Consider the following 15,780-nt stretch of genomic DNA (forward strand, 5'->3'; position numbering starts at 1 on the left):
TGTTTTCCACTGGGTTGATTTTTAACATTAGTAAAATAGGTTTGTGTTTTTCAACAGACTGAACAGCAGTGACACTGATGGTGAACCTATGTATATTCAAATGGTGACTGCACTGGTGCTACAACTAATTCAGTGTGTTGTGCATCTACCATCAGGCGAGAAGGACTCTAATTCTGAAGAGGAGTCAAATAAGAAGGTGAAAAATGCTTTAGATTTATGTATTTAGCATATGTTCATATAGTTCTTACCGTTATCATCATAAATTCATGGAATGCTGGGCCAGTGATGGGTCGGGCATGGAATGTGGGGAAAGAGCAAAGGGGGAAATGTCAGTTGGTGACACTTGAAGGAGAAGTTGAAAAGGCACTGAAGAGAGAGGAAGCAAGTAAACACAATATATCAGAGAGGAAGAAAAGTGAACCTGGGCAACAGAGCAGATAGACTGAAAGAACTGTGAGAAATGAATATTTAACTAACTAAGTTAACTGAGGTTGAGTTATTTGATCACAGTGTTCGTTGGCTGAGTGAATTACCGTATTTTTTGCTCTATAAGACTCACTTTTTCCCTCCTAAAAAGTAAGGGGAAATGTGTGTGCGTCTTATGGAGCGAATGCAGGCTGCGCAACTATCCCAGGAGCCAGAACAGCAAGAGGGATCGCTGCTTTCGCTGGTCTGGTGCGTCTTATAGAGTGAAAAATACGGTATATTTTGTTTTTAAGATAATGAAGTAGCGTATTTACCAAGTCTAATGCACCATTGAATCTAATGAGCACCTCAATTTCCAGAACATTGAAACCAAAAAAAGTATTTGCTGGTGAATGTACTGTATTGGCCTGAATTTAAGCCTCACTTTCCCCTCAAATTCCAACCATGAAAAGTTAAAGTGCAGCTTATATTCGCAACCTTACGGTATGCATCCAGGAGCGCAGGGCAAACAGCGCCCACCTTGTGCGTAGTTCCCCGTCCTCTCCCCCAAGGCCGGGAAGGGAGAGAGCAAGGAAGGGGAAAGGCTGCCGGCAATGCAGCCCCCCCCCCCGCCCAGTATGTAGCCAGGAGCAGGGAGAAAGGGAGCAGCTTATATTTGGGTATTTGTTTTTTCAATTCTAAAGGTGCGGTTTATATTCGGGTCTGGCTTATATTCAGGCCAATATGGTAAATGTGCCATCAAATCTAATGTGCACCTTAATTTTCACAGTGTAATTTGTCCAAAAAAGGTGAGTGTTAGGTTCAAGTAAATACAGTATTGTTCATGTTCATTAGACTCAAAAGTGATTGCAAGGTTGCATCTCCTTGTCCATAGTTGAGAAACGTCTGTATTATACTTGCTGTTGCATAAATCACAACACACATTCAGTAAGCAGGCGCTGTGTTCATTTTCAGGTGGACCAGGATGTCCTCATTACAAACTCATATGAAACAGCCATGAGAACAGCACAAAACTTCCTTTCCATTTTTCTCAAGAAGTGAGTAGAATTCAACTGTTCATCTGTTATAAGTTTTATTTCTGTGTTGCTGTCCATGCAGGGCTTTGTCTCCTTCCACTTGCTCAAGAGGCAGGGATCATGATAAATATTACCCTTACCTCCCTTATTAAGCTCTTAGAATTCTATAATTCTTTCTTTCTCCCTGGAGAATATCAGGAATTATCCCACTCTACCAAAGACCTATGGCATAAATTGGTTGTGTGCAGAGCTCTTAGAATAGACATCTAATGCACATCATTGTTCAGAAAATTTTATAGCCTTTTTGTTTCCTTCCACCCTCCCTGGTGAAAGAAGTATCTACTTCCACCATTGCTTAGTGGATCAAGTTTTGCATTCCTCTAGCATACAAAGCACAACACATCCCTGTTTCATTCATCATCATCGTACTTTCCATCAAGGCTGCAGTTCCCTCAGCATCCCTGTCATCAAATGCTCCAATGTCAGATCTGTTGGACAGTTATCACAGTCTGGATATCTGGACAAACAGAGAAAGGAACATTGGGACTTTCCTTCTCAAAATGTCCAGAGGCACTCAGAATCAACCCAAAACTCTCATTCAATGGCTGGCATTCAGTGGCAATAATCTATTTTCATGGACTACATGCAGACACTTCTGCATCATAAACAACCCTTCTCTCATAGTTTCTCTTTTCTTTGTCCCTCCCTCAATTCCGGATAACTCTTGACATTTATGAGCTTGTCCATGGTGAAACTGGGAGGGGCTTGTTCCGGGGAGGCAAAAATGTGTGAGTGCTTTTATATTTAGCGCTCATTAACCTGGCATCAAAAGGATGTTAAGGCACACTGCTTCTCCCAGGTGTGATTATCAGGCTTATTACTGTTATATTGTTCCACATTTATGATTATATATATAGTGCCAGAAAATTCTCACTTAAAATGTAAAAGAAAAAGCTAGGATTCATTGAAAGGTGAATTCATTATGTCTTATTTTCCCCTTTTCATTGCTTTCTTCAAACAGATGTGGTAGCAAGCAAGGGGAAGAAGATTATAGGCCACTCTTTGAGAACTTTGTTCAGGATCTCCTTTCCACGGTCAACAAACCAGAATGGCCAGCTGCGGAGTTACTACTTAGTCTATTGGGAAGACTGTTGGTAAGATGCTTGGATTTTTGAAGCAATAATTCTGCTTCACTTTTAATAATGGCTTGCTTATTTTGATGTAAGTTGTGAAAATAGTCTTACTGTACTGAATCTGCATGTTGCATGCAGTGCAATGTGCTTTGAGCTGGTGCAGACTTAATATAAGAGTGATCCTTAACTAGGATGAGGGATGAAGAACAGGCAGTTTCACTCCTTTTCCTACCATTTCTTTTTTTAGACTTTGAATTCTTCTCCCTCCTGCTCTATTATCACTGTTCCATGTTAAGTCTCACCAGTGTTAAACATGGTTACAGAAATGGACTCCAGATTTCAAAAGCTATGTTTGAAGTATCCTTGAGTTAATGTTGGTCAACTGTAAATATATGCTAAATGAGACGCAGAAGAAATTTTCTTACAAATGGAGAGAGGATGGCTTTTGATCTGAAGTGGCCTGAATTATATGTGAAATGCTAAATAATGTTACTGAACTCTTCCCATTATTGTAGGAGAGGATCAAGCAATATGGTCTTGAAATGTGAGGGGAATAAAAATGAAGTTTATATATTTTTTTCTTTCATTTTCTTAGGTCCATCAATTTAGTAATAAATCTACAGAGATGGCTTTGAGGGTGGCATCACTCGACTATCTTGGTACCGTAGCAGCACGGCTGCGGAAGGATGCAGTCACTAGCAAAATGGATCAAGGATCTATAGCTCGAATTTTAAAACAGGTTTGAGTGAAGTTATTGTTGATTATTTTAAGACAGGTTTCAGTGTAGAGATTAGTGTCCATAAAATATTTGGAGTAACATCCCATACAAAACAATGAGGAAAAATAGCATTGTGAGATTTCTTCTTTGTGTTACTCTCAAAAATCAAGAGTGCCGTTGACCTCTCATTTTGATTAGTTTACCCTTAAAATATAAGTTTGTGGCAGTTGCCTCTGGGAGCATCCAGCTGTTAGCTGGGGTGATGTGGGAGGTGGAGGGTGAGGGGGAAGAGACAACATTTAATTTCATGGCAAAATAAAAATTTGCTGCAGAAGGAGCAGCCCAACAGGTTTGTTGGGAGATGGTGTTTCACACACTTGCTACTAATTGATTGTGCGTATGATGACTTTGTTTGATACCTTTTATTTTTGTTGTGTGTTAACATGTTGTGTGTGACATATTGATGCTCCCGGTGTGTTTTGTAATTTGTTTACTTTAAAGTGTGTTTAGATCAAATTGATCCAAGTTAGTGTGTTCTGATATTGGGAAGGGTGTGATTTTTATTTAAAATATATTGTGTATTACAGGTCTCAGGAGGGGATGATGAAATCCAGCAACTGCAAAAGGCACTGTTAGATTATTTGGAAGAAAATACAGAAACTGATGCATCACTAGTGGTATGTTGTAGTTAAGAGAAAGTCTGTGTAATCCTTTCTGTCTTGAAGGCCACATCAACTGTAGGCCAACCCTTGAGGGTGGTATGCCCATTTGGGCATGGCCAAAGTTTGCAGAAATAAATCACATGTGCGCGCACACCCACCCACCCACTCACACCCACACCCACCATGGTGCTGCATTGGAAAGGAAGGTCTTCTGCTTACCTTGCAAATGTGCTGGCTTGTTCCCTTTTAAGCTGAGTGAGTAAGGTCTTGGGAGACCTTAAGCCTTTCTCCCTTAGCACACCAATAGAGGAGGTGGCACAAAGGCTACTGCCTTTTAAACTTTTAAACTGCAACTAAGTTAGATACACAGGCACCACAAGTTAAACATATAGAAAGGTGGTATGTATGGACATCTAAAAGGTTATGTAGAGATTGATATCAGCAGTTATAAAGTTCATGTTACTTGTAGCTTTCTGATATGAGGCAAAAAACTGGCAAAATTTATTACTCTAGTGTTTTTCCCTGCTGAACTTTACATGTCAGTGTTTTAGTATTACATGCAAATTGCCTCTTTTTACTATAAACTGTTTTCTGCTTCATACACACCCAGTGTTAAGAAGTTTGGGGGCTGTCCTGACAAGCTCCTGCACTAAAAATTTACCACTACACCACTGTTCAGTATAAAAATGCTAGTTCTTCCAATTTGGCAATACTTTTTTTCTTTTTAATGTTTGTGGGGTTGTAATATAACCTAAGAAAGAGATGACAGAACCACATTTGATGGTAGTTACTAAAACAACTTGAGTGATTTTTGGGGGGGAAGTTCAAATAAAGGAGCAAACATGGAAGTGCAAATTAGACATTTTCCCTGCTCCCTTCTTAGAAGTTTGAGAAGCTGAAGCAGGAGTTGCACCTCCTCAGATGTGTCACAAATAAGTTTTGCCACTTTTTAAATGTTATGCTGCTTTTGCATGAGTGAAAGAGAAAAGTATCAAGTACTCAGTGTTGTGGATTTTGGATCTAACTTGCTCAGTACAGTGTACTGCCTATACTGACTGGTAGGCTTCCAGGCCGGAATTTTTCCTAGCCCTATCTGGAGATACCGGGAACTGAACCTGGGGTCTTCTGAATGTAAAGCATGTGCTATGCCTTGAGATGTGGCCCTTCTCCTTTATGGGGAATATACCACAGTTGTCATTGACTTTGCTTCCTATCATGTAAGCAGTCCTATATTATGGACAGAGGCACTCTGGGTAGGTGAAGAGTGGGCCCTAACACTTTTATGATGGTCACATTTAATAAGCAGTAGAAGAACACGTTCATTTATTATAGACTCTAAAAACAGTTTATAATTGTTTTATCATGTTTTGTAGTGTAACTAATCCAGGAGTTAAAGTGTATTTGCAAACTAAAGTAACTCTTGTACATGAAAATGGCTTTGGGTTAAATTCAACTATATGCAACTCAAAATACAGTTGATAAATTCAGCTATATGTAATTCAAAATGTAGTTGGCTTGGAACATGGAAGTGCCCTGCTTCATTTCCAGTAACAAGAACTTATATCAATATATTCTAAAATACTAGTGTCTGCCTTATTTATTTATTTATTTATTTACGAATGAAAATCTATATCCCTCTTTTCTGTTGCTGTAAAAATACTCAAGGCAGCTTTCATCAATTAAAAATATACTAAATAAGCATATCCAACAAACAGTAGAAGCAATGAAACACTTTCTGACATTGTCCTTTTTGGGACTTATTTTTCCACACTCTCTCCTGCCGCACCAGTTTTCTCGGAAATTTTATATAGCACAGTGGTTTCGGGACACTACTATGGAGACTGAGAAAGCAATGAAAACTCAGAAGGATGATGATTCATCTGAAGGAACACACCATGCAAAAGAAATCGAGACAACGGGACAAATCATGCACAGAGCAGAAAGTCGCAAAAAATTTCTTCGCAACATCATTAAAACGGCACCTTCTCAGTTCAGTACATTAAGGTGAGTTCCACAGATAGGTCATTTTTATTTACTAAACAACATTTGGTGTTCATGTATTGCCATATTCTTCTGTTGATAAGCAAACGCTAAAGCAATATTCTACCACTTCATTACAGGATGAATTCTGATACTGTGGACTATGAAGATGCTTGCTTGATTGTTCGCTACTTGGCCTCTATGAGGCCGTTTGCCCAGAGCTTCGATATTTATTTGACACAGGTAAACTGTGCCAGAAGTCTTAGTGAAATACAGTTGGCTTCCTGGTTCCAAACGCTTATGCGGTAGTGTGCAATATCTGTTCATTGTTAAGCGCAGGTATTTAATAGGTCGTGGTAACACCACATGCTTCCATAATTATGTATCAATTCCACAACATTTTTCTTTATCCTGCATGCATTTCACACCTCCTTGAACTCTTTATTTCATCTGTGCATTTTTGTAACAAGAACCTTAAGTTAAAAAGGTGTCTTAAAAGGATAATGGTCCTTTGCCTACATATACTTTATTTGCATTCTTGAATTTTAAGGCTGTTACCTCATAAAGTGTATATTCACACATCCTAGTAGAGCAGCTTAATAACTCAAAATAGAAAATAGTTTTAGTAGTTTGCTTGCAGTGCATGGTACTGCCATGATGAATGTCGTAATTTAGTAGCTTGATTATATTAATACTTAATAGGAATGCAAGCATGTTTGAATGGGTCACCACGCTAGGCCTCCAGAAATACAAGTGTACTCCTACTTTGTTTAATTTTTTGGCCTTCATTGTGGTTCTTGACCAGAGTGGATTAAAAAAGCAGAAAGAATAATGAAATAGCTACTATGGAGGACTTGATCCAAAATTATCACCAAAAAAATCAAAAGAAAACACATACTTAGATGCCTCTTTAAAGAAGGCATTATCAACAAGCAAGCAGTCATATTTTATATCACTCTGGGCACAATCCACCTAACATTGCTATTGCACAGCCTCCATTCATTTCAAGGGGCAGGCCCTCCACAAATCCACTTACCGGGGAAAATGTCCCTCACCTAGGCTCAGTGCTGTGGCCTAGATGTTCTCTTTACCTTCTTCCTGACCATATTTGATACAAGCAGCCAAGGCTCACTGTAGTGAGTTCCAATTCACTGCTGCATCTGCCCAACAGTGGTATAGACAGGATAGTCTATTTTCCTGGCCCCAAAATCATGCATCTTTGGTGAGGAGGAAGTGCTTTCTCTGTGATGGCCAATGAAAATCCTACCCTCTTACAGTTCAGCCAGCCGTAATATTCTCTGGAGTGGTCTTCAAGTCACATCATTCTTGAGAAGTGTCACAGGTAATGGATGCACCTGCCCACCCCATAAGTGAATCAAGTGGGACACAGGCTGCCCCTACCCAGTCTCCTTTTGGAATAAGCTGGGCTTTGGAGCAGGCAAACACTTTCTGCTTCTGCCAGTTTCAAATGTCAGCAAGACGTAAGGCACCTCTTGCCCCCAGTCCTCCACATATGCAAGTGTGCACATGTTAAAGGATTTGAAGGAGGGGAATATTGGCTATTTCAAATAATGGCTTGGCTACTGAATTGTGGCAAAACATGTGGACCTTTCACATGGAGTGAAATGGGGTGGTGCAATTAATATGTTTGACTGAGTGCCCCTTTGGTGAGGTTATGTTAGATTTCTGGTAGCTGGTTTTTCATTTTACTTCAATTCTAGCATGTTTCCTCACTTCATTTTTGTTCGTTAAACATTGCGTGCTACTTTTCAAAAGCAAATAAAATGCCTTTTTTTTTTTGTTTTCTTATTAGATTCTGCGTGTGCTTGGTGAAAATGCAATTGCTGTTCGAACAAAAGCCATGAAGTGTTTGTCTGAGGTTGTTGCTGTAGATCCCAGCATTCTAGCCAGGGTAAACAAAGGAAACACTCTGTGACCATACACACATTTTTCTCACAAGCAGCTTTTATGGTTTCCCTCACTTTGTGTTCTTGCTTGTTGTTTATAGCTTGACATGCAACGTGGTGTCCATGGACGGTTGATGGACAATTCCACTAGTGTACGAGAAGCAGCCGTGGAATTACTTGGTCGGTTTGTGCTTTGTCGACCACAGCTTGCTGAACAGTATTATGACATGCTGATTGAGCGAATACTGGTATGGCTACTTTTAAATTCTAACATTTTATAAGTTCAATTTTTACATAGCTCTTTATGATGAAATAAATATGATGGTCCTCTGTTCACCTCTGTTGAAACATAGTTTCTGACAAGCATCTCAAACTGCAATAGTGAGCATTAAGAAGATTTTTTTCTCCATTTGTAAGGATTTTACACTAAGTGTTTTAGCTTATTAATCATAGTACTGTGTGGTCTCGTTTTAATAGACATTATATTAGTTATCTGTTGCTAATCAGCTTCTTATAGCTGCCCTATGTGTTGTAAGATGGGTAACATGATGATTTTTTTTCCAGTATTAAAATTTTTCTTTCTTTTGCTTCTTCAGGATACTGGTATTAGTGTCAGGAAAAGAGTCATAAAGATTCTTAGGGATATCTGCATTGAACAACCAACATTTCCCAAAATTACAGAAATGTGTGTGAAAATGATTCGCAGAGTCAACGATGAAGAAGGCATTAAGGTACAGTAAACAAATCACTTACTACAGGGGTGAGCAGCCTCTGACCTGTGGGCCCATCTTGGTTGGCAGGGGTTCCAGTTTTGCCTGTGAGGCCATTTCCCTCAAACCAGGCCCATCTGTCCATCCGCTGAAGTCATGGCATGCTGCTAAGGCAGGATTAAACCCTGTCCTCATGCCCATCAGCTGACATCCTGCCTTAGCAGCATGCCATGTTTCCAGCAAGTAACAGGATTGTGCAGCCAGGACAGCGGGACTGAGCAGGGATTAAAGCACTTCTCAAAAGCAGTGTTTGGATCTCCTGTGAGCAGTGGGTGGTTGCTGCTTCAGCAGGGTGGGGGTTGCTTGGCTGAGGTTATATTGGTGCTGATTTCCCTTCTGTTCAAGTTGAGCTGCTAGTGATATGTGTCTAGTGAATTGGGCTTTTTGTAGACTCTTGTTGGTAGTTTAGAGACTGTGGAAAGCTACTTTTACCTAATCAATAGCTATCCATTTTATTTCCAGAAACTGGTAAATGAGACATTCCAGAAGCTGTGGTTTACTCCAACTCCCCATAATGACAAAGAAGCAATGACCAGGAAAATACTGAACATTACAGATGTGGTATGAGAATGCTATTGTTCCCATTGACTAATGTATCAGTTGTGATAAATAGAGTTGTGTCTTACGTGTTCTAATTTTTTTATTGTCCTTGACATGATTGGCGATTATCCTCTGTCCCTAGTGTTGGTTTATTCTTTAAAGACTGAGAGTTCTCATACTGTAGTGCTCAAGCAAATGTTGCAGTTTGCACACATCTCCCTTGATACATGTAAAATACTCTGGGTCTTTAGTGAGGTTCCCTATAACTAATCAACTATTCTAGTATAGCACGTATGTAGGATTGAAGTTGATTAAGTAAACATAGCATTAAATGGATTCAAATATTTTCAAGAGAGTTTAACAATACTCCTGCAGTACAGTGGTACCTCGAGTTACAAACGCCTCAGGTTACAAATGCTTCAAGTTACAAACTCTGCTAACCTGAAAGAGTTACCTCGAATTGAGAACTTTGCCCCAAGATGAGAACGGAAATTGTGTGCTGGCAGTGCAGTGGCAGCAAGAGGCCCCATTAGTGGAAGCACGCCTCTAGTTAAGAACAGTTTCAGGTTAAGAAAGGACCTCCGAAACAAATTAAATTCATAACTAGAGGTAGCACTGTACAATATTTTTATAGTTTTCAATTATATAAAGCAGATTTCATGTTTATTTGACATTGTTTCCAAAAACATATTTGGTCTGCTTTGGTCTTAAGTTGATGATTAATGAACTTAGATGGTGTTTCAAATATTTTAGATGCTATTCAGAAACCTATTAGTATTATGAATGAGCATGTCACTTTACAGAGCCTAATAGGAAAGAGGTCCCTGCTTCAAAAATAATGTAGGTTAGACAGAGTGAAGGGATAGTAACATAAAGCAATAGTCATAAGGTTAGAAAAAACTTACATTTGGTATATTACTATTGTGGGTGGCGCTGTGGTCTAAACCACTGAGCCTCTTTGGCTTGCCAATAGAAGGTTGGCAGTTCGAATCCACACGACAGGGTGAGCTTCCTTTGCTCTCTCCCAGCTTCTGCCAACCCAGCAGTTCTAAAGCACACTAGTGCAAGTAGAAAAATAGGTACCACTGTGGCAGGAAGGTAAATGGAGTTTCCGTGTATTCTGGCTTCCATCACGGTGTTCTGTTGTGCCAGAAGCGGTTTAGTCATGCTGGCCACATGACTCGGAAGGCTGTCTGTGGACAAACACTGACTCCCTTGGCCTGAAGCGAGATGAGAGCCGCACCCCATAGTCACCTTTGACTGGACTTAACTGTCCAGGAGTCCTTTACCTTTTCTTATTGATGTTTTAATATTCACATATGTTACTGTAGAAAAGTTACATGCAAATGAATTTTCATTTTCTCTTAGGTTGCAGCTTGTAGAGATACAGGGTATGATTGGTTTGAACAGCTTCTTCAAAATGTAAGTAACTGTTCAGATAACTTAATTTTTTCTAAAAATGGAACTCCCTCAGTTTGAGGTTTATACTGAATGGGGTAGGCTGTGGAATGGGAATTTGAAGGTGAAGGTGGATTCTTGAGGTTGCTTCCACAAATGGGAGCAAGACCTTTATGGGAAGCCATTTCAGAGAGGGGGGGTTGCCAGGAGGGTGAGAGGAAAGTCACCCTCCTCCAACCCCATTACACACACTTTTCTTTTGCTCCAATGCACTGCTTGCAAATTATTGGCCTATTGACAGTTGCTTCCCATGTGTGACAGAAATATAGTTCTTTGCTATTTTACATGCTTTCTTATGAAGATGGCTTGTATATTCTCAGAATCTAGCCATGAGTATCAACATTGTCCATATTGTATATCTTTGTAGTTGCTAAAATCTGAAGAAGATGCTTCATATAAGCCTGTAAAGAAAGCCTGTACTCAGCTTGTGGATAATTTGGTTGAACACATTCTGAAGTATGAAGAATCTCTGGCAGGTAAAACAGTTATTTGCATTCCATTCATAAGCTATGTAGATTTTGTTTGTGGGTAGCAGAGCTCCAGGTGGAATTCAAGTTACTCTTCCACATGACTGTACGAATTATTGCAGAAGTGTGTTCATATATAAACCTCATGTAGTGAGGTGTGTGTGCCTCCAACACTGTTAGCTTTCAGGAGGAATTGGAGAACATACCTGTCTACCCACGCACTTGGTGGCTAAAGAATACTGTAAGGGCCATCCTGAGATCACTGGATGAAATGTTTTTACCTGTAACTTTTTAGATATTTTTAACTGTAACTATTTTAGAATGCTTTTTAAATTTTATTGTGGATGTGTTTGCTGCCTTGGTCCCCTTAGAGGGGAAGAGTGGGATATAAATTCAGTAAATGAAATACACTTGACCATGTGATTGTGTAGCTAGAAAGCAGGTACAGGAGGACCTGTTCACATTGAGAGAAAGCATCTTATGACCTAGCCTTCAGAACTATAACCATTACAAAATGAAGCACATAGTGCAGTTTTCTTGTGCACATTTTATGGTCTTAAACTGAATTGCAATAGTTCTGCACTTGTGAAATAAAAACCCATCTAAATAATGTTCCTGTGGAAGCTTTGAGTGTTGCAGGGGAAGCAGATGTTGTCATGTCAAACCAGAAAGTAGACAGGAACATGATAATAGACAGCTCCAAGGGGCACTGTTGGATGAAACATTCTCCTCCTAAGGCATCTACACCTTGCTGGTGAAGCTGGCTGGTTTGTTAAAGGCCCTTGCCTTATTTTGTAGCCTTTGACTTCTGAAAGACTGAAGTACAGTAGGGCACTCATCCTCGAGTCAGAGGAGGATGGTAGCACTGTGCCCTCTGATGGGTGAAGGGGGGCAAATGAGATATTCACAGTTCTCCCCTCCCCAGGAAGCAACACATGGACCTGGCCATTGCAAGCAGCTTTGGTTCTAATTCTGCTTGTTGATTTAATTGTCCATAATATATCCAGGACGCACATGATACTAAATAATACTAACAACAGTTTTTGTATATTTGAACATCTTAATGGAATATTAGTTAAGTGTGTTTGTGTGTGCATATGTATATACATGTATGCTTACATTTTTTTCTTTTTTTCAGATTCTGACAATAAGGGTGTGAATTCAAGTTGCTTGGTAGCTTGCATAACCACTTTGTTCTTATTCAGCAAAATCAGGCCCCAGTTAATGGTCAAACATGCCATGACCATGCAGCCATATCTTACCACTAAATGCAGTGTAAGTATTCCCTACTGTTTCCCCACATTGCCTCTGCTTATGTTATGTGAAACTCGTGATTTGAAGTGAAAATTGGAAGCAGCAAAGTTATTGGCTTTCCCTATTGGGTTTTAGGCACCAGGCCTAGGTAACTTATTTCCAGAGGAATTTGGGGTTGCTCTGATTTACTCCTTTATTTTTATATTGGTTATCTGCATAGGAAACAGTTGTAAACATCTTGCTGCTTTTAAATTTGCAAACTGGAGATCACGGGTTGGGAAAAAGGTTGATAGTCCTCTCTTGTGCCTCAGAAAGCATTCCTTTTCATGCAGATGACTCTTCTTTAATTCATGGTAGTTTCAAACCTTATGTGCCCAATAGGTTTGCATGGTCTCCAGTGCTTCTCTCGGCAAATGGGTGAAGTGTGATAACATGCAGACAGTGTGTGTACACATCAGAAGGGACCTTATTAGACAAATATCTACATGTTAGTCATATATGCTTTTTATGTTTGCTGCAGGGCAGTTCCAGCTCCAGTTATGGAGATGGTTTCCATGCCCCTCCCCCAGTAAGCCTACCTCCTCACTGCAGCAGGTCTAGGGGGCCCTTTACAGTGAGCTCTGTTGGGGTGTTGGCCCTTGTCATATGCCCATTCATGTCAACCCTTGCTGATGCTAGTTTAACCTTTATTTATTTTTAATAAAGTTGCTAACTGTTTAAACTCACATACTGGCAACTGTTTTTTTCTATCTGCAATATAATTTTTAATATTCAATTCAAGGTGTATTTGTAAACAGGTGGAATTGATCACTAGGAATGATTATTACTCATTTTATTCAGATACGTAGTAGTATAACAGCACATGAAAAGTGAAGAAGCTTAACCATATGCAATGTTTTTCTGTAGAGTCAAAATGATTTCATGGTGATCTGCAACGTTGCAAAAATTTTAGAATTAGTAGTGCCACTGATGGAACATCCGAGTGAGACTTTCCTTGCTACTATTGAAGAAGATCTCATGAAGCTTATAATCAAATATGGCATGACAGTAAGGTTTAATTTCTACTTCAAACTCATTTTGCATTAGCATGGTACTCATGTTAAATATGACTTGACTTCATATTTTTGTAATGGTTTTTACTGCACTTTATTGGCATTAGTCTTCTTATAGAGATGTTAGTTTTCTTATAGAAAAGAAAGCTAGAAATATATTAGAATAAAATCATATTCTCATAATAGCCCCAGAGCTTTCAGCTTTTGGCATTTGCTAAAATAAGAGCAAGATGTTGATTTTTCCACTGACTGCTTTGTATTGTCTTAGAGATTACTTCTAACAAAATCTAATGTGTTCTGCTTTGTTTCTAGGTAGTGCAACACTGTGTCAGCTGTCTTGGGGCTGTTGTAAACAAGGTCACTCAGAATTACAAATTTGTATGGGCCTGCTTTAATAGATACTATGGTAAGTAAATTTTTATGCAGAATTTTCATTATTTTAAAGTTAATTAAACATCTAATAGGAAAAGAAACTATGAAGACAAGTATTCTTCATTTTTTGCAGGTGCACTTTCAAAATTAAAAAGTCAACATCAAGAAGACCCAAACAGCACTATACTTACAGCAAATAAACCAGCACTCCTTAGATCTCTTTTCACTGTTGGTGCACTGTGTCGGCATTTTGATTTTGATCAAGAAGATTTTAAAGGCAACAGCAAGGTAAATCATTCAACTTGTTTTTATTATTGCTTGTAAGCCGCTCTGAGCCCGACCTTGGCTGGGGAGGGCGGGGTATAAATAAAAATTATTATTATTATTATTATTATTATTATTATTATTATTATTATTTATTTGCTTACTACTACATTTGGATAGACTGACATTTGGGGAAAAAATAAACTTAGACGAGCAGATTTTCCTATGTGATTACTTTTTAAATGAATGAAAATTTTCTCAAGCTTTCCCCCCTGAATTATCCACATTGTTTCCCCTTTAAATAGGTTAACATTAAGGATAAAGTACTTGAGCTGCTGATGTATTTTACCAAACATTCAGATGAGGAGGTACAAACAAAAGCCATTATTGGTCTAGGTAAGAACATCAAAATACTGTGGTATTAGATGCACACAGATTTGCCTATAGTGGAATTCTGCTACCAGAGTTCCAGAGTGGTGGAAGCAGGAAAGAGAGCTTCTGCTGATTTCTGCTTTCCCCTGCAGCCTCCTACATCCCCCCTCCATCTGCTCCAGAGAGTTGGTGGATGGCAGGTGGAATTGGAAATTTGCAAGGGAAAGGGGAAATTGGTGGGGAAATGCCTCTTGTCCCTCCTCCAGAAGTAACCTGCACTGGATTGAAGTTGCTTTGATGAATAGCAGTTACCTTTGCATTTGTTGAATAGACACTCAGGATTACTTATGAGTTCTTGGTTATGATGATTCAGAGCAATTGCTATTTAAATATAGGCAGTGACCATTCTGTTCTGACATGAGGTCCTTTTGGATCCAGAAGGGGGTGGAACAGGGGCAGGACAGGATAATATGCACTCTGCTGACACCCACAGGGGCCAGGAATGGAACCCCTATGCAGAATGGTTGCCACCTGTACAGTATTCCATGAGGATTTGCTTCTGTGTTGAGATAGATTATTGTAAGAGTTTGATTCTATGCAAGCAAGTTTTACACTTCAGATAAATTCTAATGCTTCTAAAATGGGTTAGTACCCATGTTATGTATCTATATACTTTTTGTGTCCTGTCGTAAGGCAGCTGATACTATTCCACAATTTGGCACAGTATCTTTTCAAAAGGAATTTGAACTAAAGTTGCCTGCAAATATGAATGTGGCCCCATTATAAACACTCATGACTTTCTTTTAAAATCTGCTTCAGTAAAATGATATACCAAATTGTATCATCTTATTTTCTTTCAGGGTTTGCATTCATACAACACCCAGGTCTAATGTTTGAACAAGAAGTGAAAACATTATACAACAGCATACTTTCTGATAAGAACAGCTCAGTAAACTTAAAAATCCAGGTGTTAAAAAATCTCCAAACATACCTCCAAGAGGAAGATACACGGATGCAACAGGCAGATAGAGAATGTGAGTGATGAGCATTGTTGCACTTTAAATAAACATTTTAAAGAAGTAATTAATATCAAGTAACTGCAACTTAGTTTTCAGTTCCATCTCTGATGTTGTTTTCACAAAGAGCTTTCTGTGCATTGAAAACTTTACAGATAATGGGATAACAAATTAGGAAAGATCTATACGTGCAGTAGAATGAAATGGTTGAATACAGTTTAAGCAGTAAACTTCAGGTGTATAATCACATTTTGAATGCACCCCCCAAAGTAAAAACATATTTGCAAGAAAAAAAGTGGCATAGCAGTGAAAGTGCTGTGCCAGAACCGTGTCAAGGTTTCTTGTGAGGGAGCATTAAAAGCATAGCAACTAC

At 39.1% G+C, this 15,780-nt stretch overlaps 1 protein-coding gene across 3 annotated transcripts in view; it reads left to right on the top strand.

Annotated features, from left to right (window-relative positions):
- The window catches only part of NIPBL (NIPBL cohesin loading factor), a 129,238-nt gene that overhangs the window by 103,209 nt on the left and 10,249 nt on the right, over positions 1-15,780 (top strand). For all 3 annotated transcript variants that reach the window (XM_080972171.1, XM_080972173.1, XM_080972172.1), the window contains 19 exons: positions 58-196; positions 1,381-1,463; positions 2,464-2,596; positions 3,171-3,314; positions 3,881-3,970; positions 5,745-5,959; positions 6,076-6,178; positions 7,749-7,847; positions 7,944-8,090; positions 8,439-8,573; positions 9,075-9,173; positions 10,521-10,574; positions 10,978-11,086; positions 12,216-12,352; positions 13,238-13,378; positions 13,696-13,789; positions 13,889-14,043; positions 14,325-14,415; positions 15,252-15,425. In XM_080972171.1, coding sequence (XP_080828297.1) covers positions 58-196; positions 1,381-1,463; positions 2,464-2,596; positions 3,171-3,314; positions 3,881-3,970; positions 5,745-5,959; positions 6,076-6,178; positions 7,749-7,847; positions 7,944-8,090; positions 8,439-8,573; positions 9,075-9,173; positions 10,521-10,574; positions 10,978-11,086; positions 12,216-12,352; positions 13,238-13,378; positions 13,696-13,789; positions 13,889-14,043; positions 14,325-14,415; positions 15,252-15,425 — 2,342 coding nt within the window. The remainder of the gene's footprint in view (positions 1-57; positions 197-1,380; positions 1,464-2,463; positions 2,597-3,170; positions 3,315-3,880; positions 3,971-5,744; positions 5,960-6,075; positions 6,179-7,748; positions 7,848-7,943; positions 8,091-8,438; positions 8,574-9,074; positions 9,174-10,520; positions 10,575-10,977; positions 11,087-12,215; positions 12,353-13,237; positions 13,379-13,695; positions 13,790-13,888; positions 14,044-14,324; positions 14,416-15,251; positions 15,426-15,780) is intronic.

Source organism: Podarcis pityusensis (genome assembly GCF_964106645.2).
Source record: "Podarcis pityusensis genome assembly, chromosome: 11".
Classification (NCBI taxonomy): domain Eukaryota; kingdom Metazoa; phylum Chordata; class Lepidosauria; order Squamata; family Lacertidae; genus Podarcis; species Podarcis pityusensis.